The sequence below is a fragment of the Galeopterus variegatus genome, unplaced genomic scaffold (assembly GCF_000696425.1).
Source record: "Galeopterus variegatus unplaced genomic scaffold, G_variegatus-3.0.2 Scaffold4951, whole genome shotgun sequence".
NCBI classification, from domain to species: domain Eukaryota; kingdom Metazoa; phylum Chordata; class Mammalia; order Dermoptera; family Cynocephalidae; genus Galeopterus; species Galeopterus variegatus.
The window spans coordinates 145,099-160,866 of NW_007731062.1; the positions used below are offsets into that span (position 1 = coordinate 145,099).

The 15,768-nt window shown below is 49.7% G+C and overlaps 1 protein-coding gene across 1 annotated transcript; it reads right to left on the bottom strand.

Annotated features, from left to right (window-relative positions):
• Positions 1-1,846: 1,846 nt before the first annotated feature.
• Positions 1,847-15,709, bottom strand: DNAJB13 (DnaJ (Hsp40) homolog, subfamily B, member 13). The gene is made up of 8 exons (XM_008588678.1): positions 15,419-15,709; positions 10,707-10,810; positions 9,449-9,610; positions 5,751-5,908; positions 4,574-4,687; positions 3,684-3,797; positions 2,863-2,939; positions 1,847-2,183 (listed from the first exon to the last, which is right to left on the bottom strand). The coding sequence occupies exons 1-8, from the start codon at positions 15,484-15,486 to the stop codon at positions 2,030-2,032; spliced, it is 951 nt and encodes a 316-aa protein (XP_008586900.1). The 5' UTR covers positions 15,487-15,709; the 3' UTR covers positions 1,847-2,029.
• Between the last annotated feature and the right edge of the window lie 59 nt (positions 15,710-15,768).

Below are 15,768 nucleotides of genomic sequence, written 5' to 3' on the forward strand. Positions count from 1 at the left end.
CAGCCTTGTGTCCCAGACACAAGATACTTTATCATGGTCCTGGGGTGACCTTGGAACAAAAAAGAGTTGGGAAAGGTGGTAGGAATCACTGGGAAACGTAGCAGCAGGCCTTATCCTCAATCCTTAAGGCCTATAAAATGGGCATATGAAAAAAAGAAGAAAAAAAAAATGGGCTGGCCCGGTGGCGCACTGCTACAGTGCGCCGCTTGGGAGCGCGGCGGCACTCCCGCTGAGGGTTTGGATCCCACATACAGACCAGCCGCTCACTGGCTGAGCGAGGTGCAGGTGCAACACCGAAGGTTGCGATCCCGTTGCCGGTCCCGGTCCGGTACGGGTGCGACACTGAGGGTTGCGATCTGTTGCCGGTCACGAAAAAAAAAGACAAAAAGGAAAAAATAAATAAATAAAATAAAATGGGCATATGATAGGCCCTACTTTGTCTGACTTGCAAGGTAGCACTGAAGATCATTGAGGTCTCATGAAGATTTGTCAGCAGGCCTAAGACCAGGTGTCTGTCAGAGCCTCACCATAAGGGTTAACAGGTGGCTTTCCTGCTGCCCTAGAAGAGACCTAGAGTTCTAGGGTTTCACAACAGGTCTGTGCTCCCTCACCTACTCAGGGCTTGCTCTCAGAACAGGGCAGGTGCCACCACCCCTCTACCTGGGTCCTGTCTCAGAGGGCAATGTCAGCAGGGGTTGTAATCTTTACAGTAAGAAATAGGCTCAGAGTTGTGAAGTGATTTGTCCAAGGGCACACGGCTGGTTAGTAGCACACTTTGGGATTCAAAAATGTGTCTGATTCCAAAGGCCACACTCTGCTGTGGTGCAAGGCTTCCTAGAACCCTGGACCCAGAGTCTTCATCTCAACGTCTTTCTGCTGCTGCCTTCATGGTATTAGAACAGCTGGCAAGTGCTACCAAGCCCCCATTTAAGAAAGAAACAAGCTAAATTGTGCTTTGAATGGTGAAATTCAAAGCAATATGGACAATATGGGGCCTTTTCTGGCACCTCTGAAGTCACTTCACAGAAGTGATCACCTAGTCAACATAAGTCTCAACCTATCCCAGCCTAAACTTGGACCCAAGACAAAGGAATCTGCCCTGGCACAGAAAAGGAGCATAATGCACTGTTGTTGACTTTGGGGAGACAGGTGTGATCTACACAAGCCCAGTTGCACCTGAAGGCTGGGACTGCTCCAGACCACATCAACAGCACTGTTATAACTCTTCCTGAAATTTGAGCAGTGAGTTCACCAAGCACTTTCACATCAGTGATCTCTCTTAATCCTCACAGTCCTGGGGCGGGGTATGAGTTCCACTCTACTAACGAGACGGGCAATAACTGGATCAAGGAGTCAGTGGCAGGGCTGTCCAGTTATATATAACCCAGGACCGTCTCAGAGACAAGAGAATTGAGGCCGGCCAGGTAGGAACCAAAGCCATTTCCAGTGCTTGTGTTCTATGTGCTGCCTCTAGTCTAAGCTGGCTGAGTCTGTGGGCAGTGGTGTTCAGCTTCGCCACTGAGGCCTGAGGGATGTGGGACAAGTGTTTTATTTTTGTGCTTTTCATTTTCTTGTCTCTATAATGTGACCATACCACATGCCAGACTGTCCCTTGTATGTGTCATGAAAAGTCAGAGCAGAGCTTGGGTGCCTCAGAGGCTACATAGCCCTACCCCACTCTATCAAGATAGGAGCACAGAGGCTGTGAACCCTCAGGGACCTGCCCATGCCCACAAAGCCAGAACAGGGACCTAGGTGCTCAGCTCCTTGGGCCCCACTTTTCCCTTCTGCCCCACGAGAAGGGCTAGTATGAAGCTCCTCTCTCTACAACACACACTCTCCTGGGTATAGCTGGAGGATAAGAAAGAAATCTTTATTATGTCAGTTTAAAGTCTCGTGCCATGCCACCCTCAGGTCACATCTGTGCAGAGGCTGCCTCACCTGCACACCCTGAGGCCAGTTGAGAGTAGGGGCAGGTAAGGCATGGCTAGCTCCTCCCACCCCTGCTACAGCCCCCAGCCCACCACAGTTATGTCAGCAAAGCCTGACGCAGCATCTGCTTCTTCTGCGGTGTGAGGCGGGTAGGGAACTGGATGTCAAAGCAGATGAAGAGGTCCCCCTTCTGGGTGGGGTCCTCAGGAAATGGCATCCCCTCACCTGGCACCTTCTTGAAGTACTTGGGACTGAGAAAGGGAGGATGAAAGAAGGGAGCTTAGAGGCCCCCCAAGAGCAGCACCTCCACAGGTCCTGCGCCACCCCTGCTCATATAACCTCAGGAATGGGGCAGTCACTACAGCTTCCACCATGGGATGGCTCTTATCAGCCAGAACCGGGTGGGAGGGGAGAAGAGACTGGCTTGTTCCAAACAGCTTGTTCCCTGAAAAACCTGTTTACACTTAGACTCTGATGGAGGATTCCAGGAATCTCATTTCAGATATGGGAAACAGCAAGGAAGGGCATGAGCAGATCCCAGGTGGGGGTGCGGGTGCCAAGCCAAGATTCCCATGCAGAGGACCTTTCTTAGACAAGAACTTGGGGGATGAAACTCAGAATTCTAACAAGAGATTTAGGGATGAATTCTAACAAGAGATGAAGGCAACAGGGTTTGCCCAACACTGGGGGCCTCTAGTCTTTACAGTGGCTTCATGCAAATTAGAAAAAGACATTTGCTTTGGTAGATGAATGTATCCCACAGGTTGGACAGTGTGGGCTGGATTTGAGTCCTCTCTCACGACTTCAGCAGGGGTCCTTGTACTAGGTGCAGCCTGCACAGCTGTACCAAGCAGAGCTGTCTGACACTACCCCCTAAATCCCAGGCCAGCCCCTCTCTTGGTTCCTGGGGCCCAAGGTAGATGAACTCACTGGACAATGTCATTGATGGGGATGTTGAGCAGACGGTCATCTAGGGTCTTCACCTCCACGGTGCAGCAGGTGAGAGCCTGGGGAGGTTAGGGCCACAGGTGGGAAAGGAAAGGGGTCACCATGGCCATCCTATTTAGAAGGCATTTTATGAGGCTGCTTGGTGCCAGACCCTGAGCTGGGCACCAGGAAGACAACAGGCTGTTCAAGAACCAATAGGCGAATGATCCAGGCAATTAACCTGCCCTCAAGGAGCTCACAGTCTGATAACGTAAGGTCGATGTTAATATAGTATAAGTGTTAGAACAGAGATGGAAATAAAGGGTCTGTGGGAGGGCCCAAGGAGAGGCCCCTAAACCATTCTGGAACGGGGCAGGAAGGCTACACAGTGGTAGTAGCAAGTGATGAGGGCCTTAAAGGGTGTGGTGGGTAGACAGCATTCTAGGTGCAGGGCCCAGCAGAAAGGAGAACAAAGGTGTGAAAATGCACCACAGGAGGAGGGGAGCTAAGCCACACAGGGGCTGGAATGCAGGGGATGAGTTGGGAGTTGGGTGCAGAGAGCCTCTGTTTAGACAGTGAGGAATGTGGCAGCATCCGATGAGTGTGTGGAAAGATCCCTGAGGAGATGTGGAGGGTGGCAGGAGGGCCTGCTGCACAGATACAGTCAGTGTGATGAACAGAGGGGACGAAGTCAAGAGAGATTTGGGAGGTAAAATCCACAGGACTTAGCGACTGGGGGCAGGTGGCTGGGGGGGGGCAAAGTCTAGGCCTGTGCTGGTGGGGCCAATCCCCCACCCCTTGGCCCCTCCCCTTTGCTTACTCACCTTGCCCAAAGGGATAGGGTTCACAAAGAAGAGGTCATTGTTCTCCCTGCGGAAGCAAGGGTGTAGCTTCTCTTTCACAATGAAGATGATGTCAGCTGGGATGATGTTGGGGCCCTGGGCAGGGGTAACAAGGACTAATTGGCTGTGTGATCTTGGCCAAGTTCCTACCTTGCCTCCATGTCTGTCACTATACAATGGGAAGATTAGACCAAGTTTTCTGGAAGGGCCTTTTCAGTTTGGCCCCCATAGCCCCTGCTCTGAGAAGCCTACCCTGATGAATCTCCCCAAATTACTTCTCCCCTACAGAACCTGCCCAAAATAGATGCACTCAGCTGGAGGGAGAGAAAGGCTTCCTCAGGTGGGGGCAGGTAGAGAACACTGAGTTGGGTGCCCGCAAGTCTCTGTCCTGCTGGTAACTCCGGGCTGGGAGGCTCAGAGGAGGCACTGACCCACATGGGGAGGTCAGGGAAGGCCGCCCAGAGTGGGGGATGTTGGGGCTGGGTCTTGAAGGGTGTCTTTTGGAAGTAGATGTTTTACCGGTGAGAAAGGGGGCAAAAAGTGCCAGCAGAGGAATTAATCTCTCTCAGCTCTGAATACTCCATCACTCCTCTTCTTCTCAGGACTTAAGGACTCAGAGTGCTTTAGACAATTTTATATTTTCATTTAAATAATATTTAATTTAAAATTATTAATAATAAATGGTTTTAGAGTAGCTCCTGTAGTTGGGCTTTATTCAGAGAAGCACTAAAGAAAATCAGGAAAAGCACTGAAGTTAAGACTGGGTTCTCCTTTCAGGTCTTGTGCTCTTGCCCTGGGCATGTACCTTTCCTCTTTTGGCCTCAGTTTCTGAGCCCAGGTGACTGACCCTCGTCAGCTTTTTTCCCTCTCACCTGGTCCCCTTCTTTCTCAAAGGTGATACGTGTGCCCTGCCTCCAACCAGGCTTCACATCAATTGTCAGGATCTTGTCCTTGATGGTAGAAGAGTACCCATCCTCGTTCAGCACCTGCAGCAAGATGGAAGAAGGGGGAGGCTTGCTTAGAACTTCCATGAGCACTCAGTTGGCCTTTGCACAGATGAAAGATTCTCTGTGGGATTAGTACTTGGGCTCAATCCCCTAGCGATGGGGAGAACCTGCTCCGAGCCATTCCCACTCCCACCCTATTGCCACTGAAACCAAGAATTTATTATTCCAGGATGCATGGCATGCCATGGGGCTGGGGCTGGCACTTGAGATGCCTAGAAGTCACCATGAGTTGATCAAACCCAAAACTCCAGCCCTGGCCACTAATGGACGCACAGTGAACATGAACTCAGTCCTCTCTCCAAATCCCAGAGGTCCTGGCCTGAGCCTCTGGCAGGTCTCTTAATCACTAGGGAGAAAGAACATGGGGTCGACATATCTTAGCCTCACCCAATGCATTTTCCCATTATGTCATCCATCCATTCCCCAATCATGTGCAAACATGGGTGCCAGCTGTGGAAAGCATGGTCACTATCAGCATCTCTTCTGCTGGGCAAAGGTAAGGGGTCTTGCTCTTGTGCCTACCACAGGGCTGGCCATGGGACAAGGCCAAACCAAGGTCTGGATTCTAGGGCATTGAGGGTCTTCCTCAACTAGTCACCATGGGGACTGTCTCCCAGCCCACCTTTCATGCCCACACTGCTCCCTCTTACTCATGAGGTGAAGCATACATCCTGATGAGATGCTGAGGGTATGGGATGGTAATGCCCAGAGGGCAGAATTCACAGGAAACTCCTCCCATTCAGGAGCCTCACACTTCTCACAAGAATAGGGCTGAATTGAGAGAAGAAGGGAAAGATCTTGTCCCATTAAGGGAGGCTGCAGAGAGGACTTGTGCACTAGGAAAGAACTGGACTAATACCCTCAATTGTCCCTCCCAAATATCAGGTTCTAGAATCCTAAGATCCTACGTCTCTGAATCTAAGATTCCATGATTCCATCAGAGACCATGCCTGAGTTCTCCAGTTAGGAAAAAGGACGAGGTGACTGGTAGGATTGGAGGAGACAGTTGGTGGCTCCCGGCAGGAGCAAGCCAAGTACTCACCCTTCGGGAGATCTTAATTTTTTTGGTGCAGCCAAAGAATAAATCCTCCAGAGACAGGTAGAGGTCCCGTTCAATTGGAGGGTCCTGCTTTTTGACACCTCGACCCCGGAGGCCCCCAAAGTTCAAATCCACCTCACTTCCTTCTGCATCAAAAAACTCTGCAGGAGATAGGGAGAGGAGTAAGAGAAATTGTGTCCAGAGACTCGGATTCTCACACACACATGCGCACACAACACAGCCCACATCCTCCGTCTCTGTAGTTCCCCCCACCTCTCTCCAGTGCCCCAAGTGTAATGCCCAGCACCCCATTCCCACCTCTCAGACTCAGACTGTCTGGCCAGGCCAAGAAGCTGTCCTCATTGCAGATCAGTGATTATCATCCCTTGCCGCATCCCACTGCTTCACCCCCTCTTGTGACATCTCCCCATTTCCCTGACCCTCAATTCCACTGTCACAGGAAAGAGAGTGTGCCCTCTGGCAGCAGCACCAGAAAAGACTCAGGCTGTTAGCTTTCAGCGGGAGGGTCATAGCACACCAGTCCTCCCTACCCTTCCCCACTCCACTCCCCTCACTGTCCAGCCCAGCCCAAGACCACAAGAGACCCCACACTTAAATTTCTATAAAGTTATCAGCTGTGATGGGGAAGGGGAAGAATTAGTTCCTAGCAAATTTGAGAGGTCAGCAGCATATCTCCCAAATCCTTGTTCCTCAACTTCTTTTGCCCCTGCCCAGCTCTACACCCATAACCCCTTTTGCTGTCCCCACCCTTCCATCTGAGTGCAAAGAGAGCTCCGTGCTGGCTGCACCCTGGAGCAATCCTTTGGGCATCAGTTTCTCGGTCCATGAGATGAGGTAATAATGCCTGCCCTGCCTGCGGCATTAAGATGAAGAAGAGCTAAAACTTGCTGAGAGCTTACAATGCATCAGGTGCTATTTTCAGCACTTTATTATTTCATTGGCCCAGAGAGGCCAAACAAAATGCTTACAGTCCCACAGCTTGTGAGTAGTAGAGGTGGGATCTGAAATCATTGGGATGATTTGATTACAGAACTTGTGCCCTTAACCACTATACTATATTGCTAGATGTGGAAGCCCTTTATAAACTGGAGCGTCAGGGGTTGCTATTATGGTTAAGATTTTCTGTACTCTGCCTCTCATGGGTAATGTCATGGAATGAACTTCACAGGCTAGAATGGTGCAATGACTTTAGGCTGGGGATGGGGAGGTGGCTTCACACTATGATGTGATAGGTAATCAAAAGGCTAGTCCCTCTCCTGCATTACTGAATTCATGGTGTGCCAGGTAGTAGACACTACAGGAGCCAGGCCACGGGAAGCCCAGCCCTTCAACCCTGTAGGGAAATGGGACATAAGAAGCCAAGGGGTGGAGCACTGTAACAGTATAGCCCCTGAACACCATCTAAGGGACCCCCAAGCCCTGAGCCTGACCTTCCCTAATGAGCGATGCCCCTGTAAGCTCTCGCTTGGCTCCTTTGAACTTCCTCTTTTCCATGCACCTGTCCCAAGGAGAGAGAGCTCCACCGCGTGGCATTTTCTGACCGCAAAGCCCATTTTCATGAGCACTATCTCATTTGATAATGACCTCCAAGACATGATTATTATGGCCATTTAATGGTGAGGAAGCTGAGGTCACAGAGAGGTGAAGAAATTTACCCAGGATCACACAGGTCATAAATGGCAGTGCATGGATTTGAAACAGGCCCTCTGACTCCAAGTCCCCTGCTTTTTCCAGTCTCACATGGAGTTAATAAACTCAGCTTCCTCTGGCAGACATGTGAGGGTAATGCACAGTGGGAGTGGTCTCTGAGGTGGACGGCTGTAGTCCACTGATTAGCATGGAGAAGAGGAAGAGAGACTTTTGAATGCAGAAAGCCTGCTGTATAGCCAGGGAGAAGGAGCAGGGGGTCAGGGGGAGACAGGCAGTGAAAATCTAGACTCTCTGAGTTAGTTGCATATCAGGAGCCAGGAAGATAGGTTTGAAGGTTAACTGTCTTTGCAAGATGATTCTGAGCCTCAGAAATCAACTCTTAGGACCAGTCCGGTGGCGCACTCGGTAGAGTGCGGTGCTTGGGAGTGTGGCGGCGCTCCCGCAGAGGGTTCGGATCCCATATAGAGACCGGTCTGCTCACTGGTTGAGCGCGGTGCGGGCGCGACACCGAGGGTTGCGATCCCGTTACCGGTCACAAAAAAGACAAAAAGGAAGAAAAAAAAAAAAAAAGAAATCAACTCTTAGTCAGTTTTTCTGGAATGTGGATCATGCACCCATGCTTCTATCCACCTATCTATCCATCTGCTCATCCTCCCATGTACTTATCTGTTCACCCATCCACCCACTCATCCGTTCATCCCTCCTCCCTTCTGCCCATCTGTCCTTCCTTCCGTCCTTTCATCCATCCACCAGCCCACTCACTCTTGTCAGCCGCTAGGCTGGGGTTTGGGTACTCAGAGATCAATCAGACCTGGAGAAGTCCCCAGTCTGGTAGGGAGATAAGCATATTAGGGAAACTGACTGTAAGAAGCATGAGAACTGTTTCACCAGAAGAAGAGACAATGGGCATCTTCCCACATATACATGTTGGCAAAAGACTGGAAAGAAACTAAATATCCATTAATAAGAGAGCAATTAAAAATAAATTCTAAAACACCCCATGGTGGGTATGCTGGCACTTGGCATCCATTCCATCCTCCTTGTTGTGTACCTTCCCTGCTGTAGAATCTACAGAGCTAAAGAGGACTGTTTCCCAGGCTTTCTTGCAGCTAGGGTTCTGTCTTTGAACTCTGGGTTCAGGTAAACTCTGAGAAACTTGGAAGGCAGACCTCTCTCTGTGGCTTTGGCTGGAGCTGGTGAGCACAACCACGGGGATACTGGGTTTTTCTGCAGCGACACTTCTGTGTCTACCCATTAGCTTCATGCCTGTCAGAGGCAAGTAGGGCAGTGATGGCAGCAGATTCCTTAAGCCATGGTTGCAGTTACAATGGTATGTTCTAGAACACAACAGTGGTGGTTCCTGACTCCCTCTTCATGACTGTGGAGGAGACAGCATCTCTCCCTGCAGGCCACTTTGGAAGTGTTGTTCTCAGAGGAATTCCTGGGGGCCCAGCCTAGAGCCCTCTCACCCAGACCTTCCAGTGATTGTTTAAGCACCTAATTCCCTATATTGAACCCCTTTCTGCTTCACATGGTTAAAATGGTATCTGTTTCTACAACTGATCCCTTACTAACATCTGTACAATGAAATCTTAAGCAGCCATGACAGTGATTAAAGTAGACCTGTACATATAGGGTAATCTCTAAGATGTATTAAGTGAAAAAAATCAGTGTGTACAATGTGGTCCCATTTCCTTAACAAAACAACAGGTTTATGCAAAAATAAATATATGCTCATAAGTGCATGGAAATTCCTGGAAGGATACATAAACTGTTAACAGTGAGTGGCTGCTTCTGGGGAAAGAAAAAGAGGGCTAGAATTTATTTCTCTTTCAATAAATTGTTTTACTTTTTTTTTAAAACCATTTATTATATGAGGGTAATTCAAAAAGTTCATGGAAAGATTCATGTTATCTTTTAGTTCTATTTTTCCGTGAACTTTTCAAATTAAACAGAACTACCCAAAGAAAAGCATCTTTCACAGCTGTGTCCTTTCCCAGTAAAGCAAGGGGGTGAGTGTGCCCTCTTACCACTGAATGGGTTGTCTCCTCCAAAGAACTCATGGAAAACCTTTTCAGGGTTGCCATGGAAGACGTAACCAGTTGTCCATGGGGTCTGGGATCCAAACTCCAGAGGAATTCCACCTTTCAGGCCCTCCTCTCCAAACCTGTCATAGATGCCTCTCTTCACAGCTGTGGATATGTGTCACCTTGAGGAGGGGACCAGCCTAGGGGGCTCAGATAGATGAAGGGGCTGAGAAGCGGGAGCATGTGGGGAAGGGAAAGGGGTAAAAACAGCCTTATTTCCAAAGTGCCTGCCATGTGGCTGTCTTTGGAATCAGACTTTAGAAGCTGGGGGTTCAATTTCATTCTGGTGGACCTAGGTATGGTACCTATAGCCAAGAAGAGAGATGGGACAGATTAAGATTTGCTGGGGATGGGGTGGAGGTTGCAGGAAGAACTGAGAGACTAAGGGTCAGGTCCTGGGATGTGGCTTAATTCAGTCATCATGTCTACTGTCTTATCTGGGTAAATAGAGTCTTAGAACCTTAAAATTTTAGAATCTAAGAATTCTAGAGCCTCCAAATTCTACAGCTTTAACTTCAAATTCTACAGCTTTAAAATCCTAGAGTCTAAGGACTCTGAAGTCCTGCACACTTGGGGATGGAGAAACCTTAGTGATCTTCTAGCTGGCGTTCTGCACAGTACCCACGATTACAGTCTTCAGGACAAGCCCTCAGGGAAAGCCCCCAGGCACTGTCCCGTGTTAGGACAGGCTATCACACTTTCCCCATTCTTCTGGTTTCCATGGGAGAGATATTTCCTAATAACCTCCGGCCTCTCTCTGCCCCTTTATACTCCTGCTGTCCTTGGGGAGATGGGGACTTAGCCACTTGCTGATTCTGGGAGGGACAGGTGGGCACGGCTGCTCATCGTCAGCCTTGTTCCCTCGGCAGCAGGCGGCTCTCTGCTCCTGGGGGGAAGGTTCCATCCCTGCAGGGGGGGAGGGGGGCACGTGCCCTGCGTGCCCCGACTGGGCGAGCAGGTCAGCCTACTCCTGGGCTCTACACCTCCACCTTTGCTTGCAGCTACTGAGAAAGGCAATTCTTTATTCTGTTTCTCCCTGTTGGTTTAGAGTCTGGGCAGGGAAGAGGGCTGCTTGCTCTCCATTGGGCCCCCTCAGAAAACCCAACAGTCTAGGAGCTTAAGGAATGATCTTAATGGAGGAGTGGGTGATGGATGAGGTCTCCTGGAGCGAGTCCTCATACTCAGCCCCACAGTCACTCACGGTCGCTCAGCACATCATAGGCCTCTGCTATTTGCCTGAACGTCTCTGCTGCAGATGGCTCGTTTGACGTCAACGGGTGGTTTTTAAGGGCAAGTTTCCGGTACCTAGAAGAGGGAGAGTTAATACCAGTCAGAATGGCTGCCTGTTCCTGAGGGGCAGAGCACAGTTCAGAGCTGGTGCCGCTGTCTGCTGTAACTCAGGGATGCCCTCCCAGGTGGTGCTGGCCACCGAGGTGCATTGCTCAGGTCGTCCTGAAGAGAACCCGGTGTACGGAGCTTAGGTGAATGACAGCCACAGTAGTGGCCCCCCTGGGCATTTGTGCTGAGGCTACACTTCCCCCATCTACCCCAACCGCTGCCTAAGTGTGGTGGGGACATCAGTGCTGGCCCATTCCTGCAAGACATGGGACTCCTTCAGTGGGTGACCTTTGCTGAGGACTCCCCCAGCCTGGCTGAGATTTTCTCTCACCGCACTGCAGCTCTCCCTACCCAATCCTTCCTTCCCTCTGTCCTTCCACAGGAGTCAGGCCTGCGCTGTGAAGGCTCTCCCTGCACCCTCCTGCTCCCTCCCCTTCTCTCACAGGCCCCTTAGACTCCCACACATTTCCTGCACATCTAATCCTGTCTGCTTTTCAGAATGCCAAAAGTGACATGCAGGCTTCTTGAGAGGGTGAGATAAAATCAGGTGTTCAGAGGGCCTGGCAGAGAGAGGCCTGACTGGTCCTTTCTGGCTCATCTCCTACCCTGTGCTCATTCTCTCCCCACTTCTGCATCGCCCAATCCCACCACTTAGTGACCAAGGCCTGCAGCATCTCAGGATATGTGTCAGCAGTGTCCCAGGAGGGAAGAGATGGCATGGTCTGGGCAATTTGTGGAGAGTTCAATAAAGGGATCATTCACCAAGGTGCACGAAGAGGGGAGGGAGACCACCAGGCACAGGACCCGAGTGCTGGGCACCCTGAGGCACCCTGACCACCCCTGAGCCTGTAGGAATGAGGGGAGGGAGCGGTTACTGAAACCTGAAAGGAGAAAGTGTGTGCACAGGGCCCTTGGCAGGAGCTGTGGCCCTTGGTTATGGGACATAGGCAACTGACCAGACCCTATAGGAAGGGAGCTGGGGAATAAAGACCACAGCCCCACCCTCGCGCTACCATTTAGCAGAATGCACCAGGAAGCCTGGTGCCTCCCAGGGCACAGAGCACGGCAGGGGAGGGTAGGGAGCAGGTCTGGAGTGGCACATGGAAGACATCCAGCTCAGACTCCTAAGTTGCTCAGTTTAAATGTGACCCCACGTAGCCTCGGCTGGGTCAGAGCCCGGCTCCTCTTCCCCTGCCCACACCTTCTGTGTTGGTGTCCAGGCAAGCTCACCTCTCACAAGGCTCATGACTCCCGAATCCCTATCTCAAGCCAGACCCCTTCCCTGAGACCTCGACTTCTACAAGCAGCTGCCTCCTTGCTAGCTCCTCGTCAGTGTCCCACAGGCACTGCAAATTCAAAGAGCCCAAACATGACCACATTTTTATTGTTAATTTTCTCCCCAGGCACTGCAACCAGAAATCTGAGCATTATCTTTGACTCCAAGTTCTCCTTTGTCCCCTCAACCCCCACCCGTCAGTCACCAAGTCGTATATTTTTCCTTCTAAATAACGTTCTGTTCCTGCCTCTTTATCCCTACAGCTATTGCCAAACCATGTCTTCCTGTATCCAGCGGGTCCTCCTCTCCAGTCCACCCTGTGTGCTGCCACTGGTTTGATCTCTCTCCCTCTCTCTCATTAGTTTGATTCTTCTAAAATACCCTCTGACCAAGTCACTCTCCTGCATAAATGACTTGCTCATTCCCCTGTTGTCTTGAGCATAAAGCCCCAATGTCTCACTCTGAGATTCAAGCCCCTACGTCTCTCTGGCCTCGCTCCCCCTTCTCCTTCCCTGCTCCCATGACCTTTCCTGCCCCTCTGAACCTCTCGTCACTCTCCAAACTCTCCCTCTGTATTGCTCCCTGCCCCTGCACATTCTATTCCCTTTTGCTGTGCCGCTCACCCCTCTGCAGCCCCTCCCAGCTCCTCCTGGCAATTTTCTATTCATCCTTCAACATTCAGCTCAGGGACCAACTCCTCCAGGGCACCCTCCTTGACTGCCAGCCTCCATTCTAGGTCAGATTCCCCTTCCCAAGTCCCCAGTGCCTTTGATTCTAGCACTTAGCATGCTGTGTTCCAGGTGACTGTTGACTAATCTGTCTCCCCCACAAGACTGTGAGGTCCTGGAGCTGCTATGTCCAGTTCTCTGTGTCCCCAGTGCCTAGCACTGAGCAGGAATGAGTAAATGAATGACACGAGCTCACTGCCCTGAGAGGCAGCCCATCCCACGGCCCTGGAGCTGCTGCTGCTCTGCAATTTTCCCTCCTTCCCAAAGTATCCTGGTTCTCCCCTTGGGGGCCTCACAGAGAGAATCTGCTCTGTCTACCTTCAGAGACTTGAACACAATTGTCACAGCCTCCCTGAGACTTCTAAATCAGCCCTTCTCAATTACAAAGGTCACAGTCAGTTATAACTGCAAGTAAATTCTATCAGTGAGTAAAATTAACAAAGTTTGAGAAGAGTTTAGTTTTTCACATAAATTCAAGTGGTTTTAAGATGATCCCAGCAGTAACATCACTCTCATTCACCTGCTTTCCTGAGTGGGAGAGAAAGGGGTAATGCGGTGATTACGAATCCTGGGCCATTATGAATCATCATGGTGATTTTTGTCTTTCTGTAAGTTTAACTTTTTTTTTTTTGGTTAAAATCTAGGTAATCCTATAGGTGAGCATGTCATACATGTGATTCATCCCTTAAGAAATGTTGCAGGGGAGAAGGGTTAAGGACTGTTTTTTGAAACATATGCAGTGCTTTTAATCACTCTTTCTGTGACATGGTTTCCCATGCAAATGATTGCTGGGCATTTGCACATACATCATCTAATCCTATTTCAACATCACAGCAAAGATGATGATGATGATGATGATGATGATGATGATGATGATGATGATGATTATCAGAGATGGGAAAACAGGCTCAGAGCATTAAGTAATTTAACCAGCCCAGGTCACAGAGCTGGCAGTTAAACGAACCTGGATTCAGATTTGGGTCTTCCCAACACTTACGCTGTGCTTATCTTTCTGCACTCCAACTGCCCTCCTTCCTGGTAATCCTTTTTTTTTTTTTCCTTTTTTGGCGGCCAGTTAGTACAGGGAACCGAACCCGTGACCTTGGTGTTATAAGGCTGCTCTCTAACCAACTGAACAACCGGCCAGCCTTTCCTGGTAATCTTCCTCTATGTGGGTCCTACTGGCCAGGGAGATATCCTGAACAGTGGGTGACATCACACATTGTTCTGAATTGTTCTCAAATTGTTTCATGAGTTTGTGTCTTGTTTCTCCAACTATACTATAGATTCTGCTTATGCCACTTAAATCTCCTACAGGACCTGGCCCCAGGGATAAGCCCATGGTGGGCAACTCTAGTAGGCACGGTGTCTGAATACTGGCTCTGCCATTTACTAGATGTGTGGCTTTGGGATAATAATAATGCACGTACCTCTCAGGGTTGTCGGGAGGGTTAAATGAAATAATGATGGAAAATTCTCAGAACAGCACCTACACACTCAATAAATGTGTGTAAATAAATAAAACTATGCAGTCTTAATTTATTCTAGACTCCTTTTTTCTTTACCCTCCAATAAAGCACTTACATACCATGTCCATTCTCGCCCCTCTCTCCAGCCCCCTGCCCTACTTCGAGACTCGTCTTTTGCCTCAATTACCATGACAGCCTCCTAAGGGGTCTCTCTCCTGCCAATATTAGCTTCCACAGCACCCTGTACTTCTTCTTTTGTAACACTCATCATAGTTGTGGTGACATTCAATATCTGTATTCACCAACAAAGTTAAGCTGAATGAGGTAAGGGAGCATATCTGTCTGATTCACAATTATATCTCCAGCTGCTACCACTGCACCTAACCTGTACAGTAGGCATTCAGTAAATATTTGATAAAAAAAATTTTTTTTAGAAAAATGTGCTGAGGGCCGGCCCGTGGCTCACTCGGGAGAGTGCGGTGCTGATAACACCAAGGCCCCGGGTTCGGATCCCATATAGGGATGGCCGGTTCACTCACTGGCTGAGTGTGGTGCTGACAACACCAAGTCAAGGGTTAAGATCCCCTTACCGGTCATCTTTTTTAAAAAAAAAAAAAAGAAAAATGTGCTGAATTCTTAGGAATGTACACAGAGTCCTCAAGACTTGATGGAAGTATTCAGAGATGCAGTTTAGGCAACACCAAAAACTCACATGATGGCCAGAATGAAATTTGTAACACATTCATCTGGCCAGGTCACTCCCCTGTTTACAATACTTTGATTCCCCATAATATTCAGGATAAAGTTCAAATGACTCCTTTGTCCTCATTTCATTGCTAGGAAAACCAAGGCACCCAGGAGAGGAGACAGGACATAGGGCATAAAGGGAGATGGGCTGGGAACAGGTTGAGGAACCAAGGTGTCCGAATTTCCAGCCTGGGCCCTGCCCCAGCCCAAAGCCAGGATACAGGTATGCAAGAGGTAAAAAAGGAGCAAGGTTTACCTTGTCTGTCCTAAGCTGTGTAGGAAAGCTCGGTTTGGAAGACATGAGGAGGGGCCTGTCCCGGCACACCCCTATGGCCTGGCTCCCACCCTTACTTACGCCTTTTTGATCTGGGCATCCTCTGAATTGCGAGTGATCTGGAGCACAGAGTAATAATCCTGGCCCATGGCTGGCTGGCAGTGGTTGGTGGATAGTCCTGTCTCCAGCAGGGCTGTTAGTCTGCATTCCTTGGTTGCTCCTGACAACCGCACAGGTGCACTCTGGGAGCTGTAGTTCTTCCTTTCAAAGCAAATCGGCTTCTTAGCTCTGCTTCATAGAAGGAAAGAAAGGATTAGGAGCTGGGGTGATTCTGTGACCCTAATAAATGTCACTCAACTCAGAAATGGGAGAGTGGGCCGGCCTGTGGCTCACTCGGGAGAGTGCGGTGCTGATAACACCAAGGCCACGGG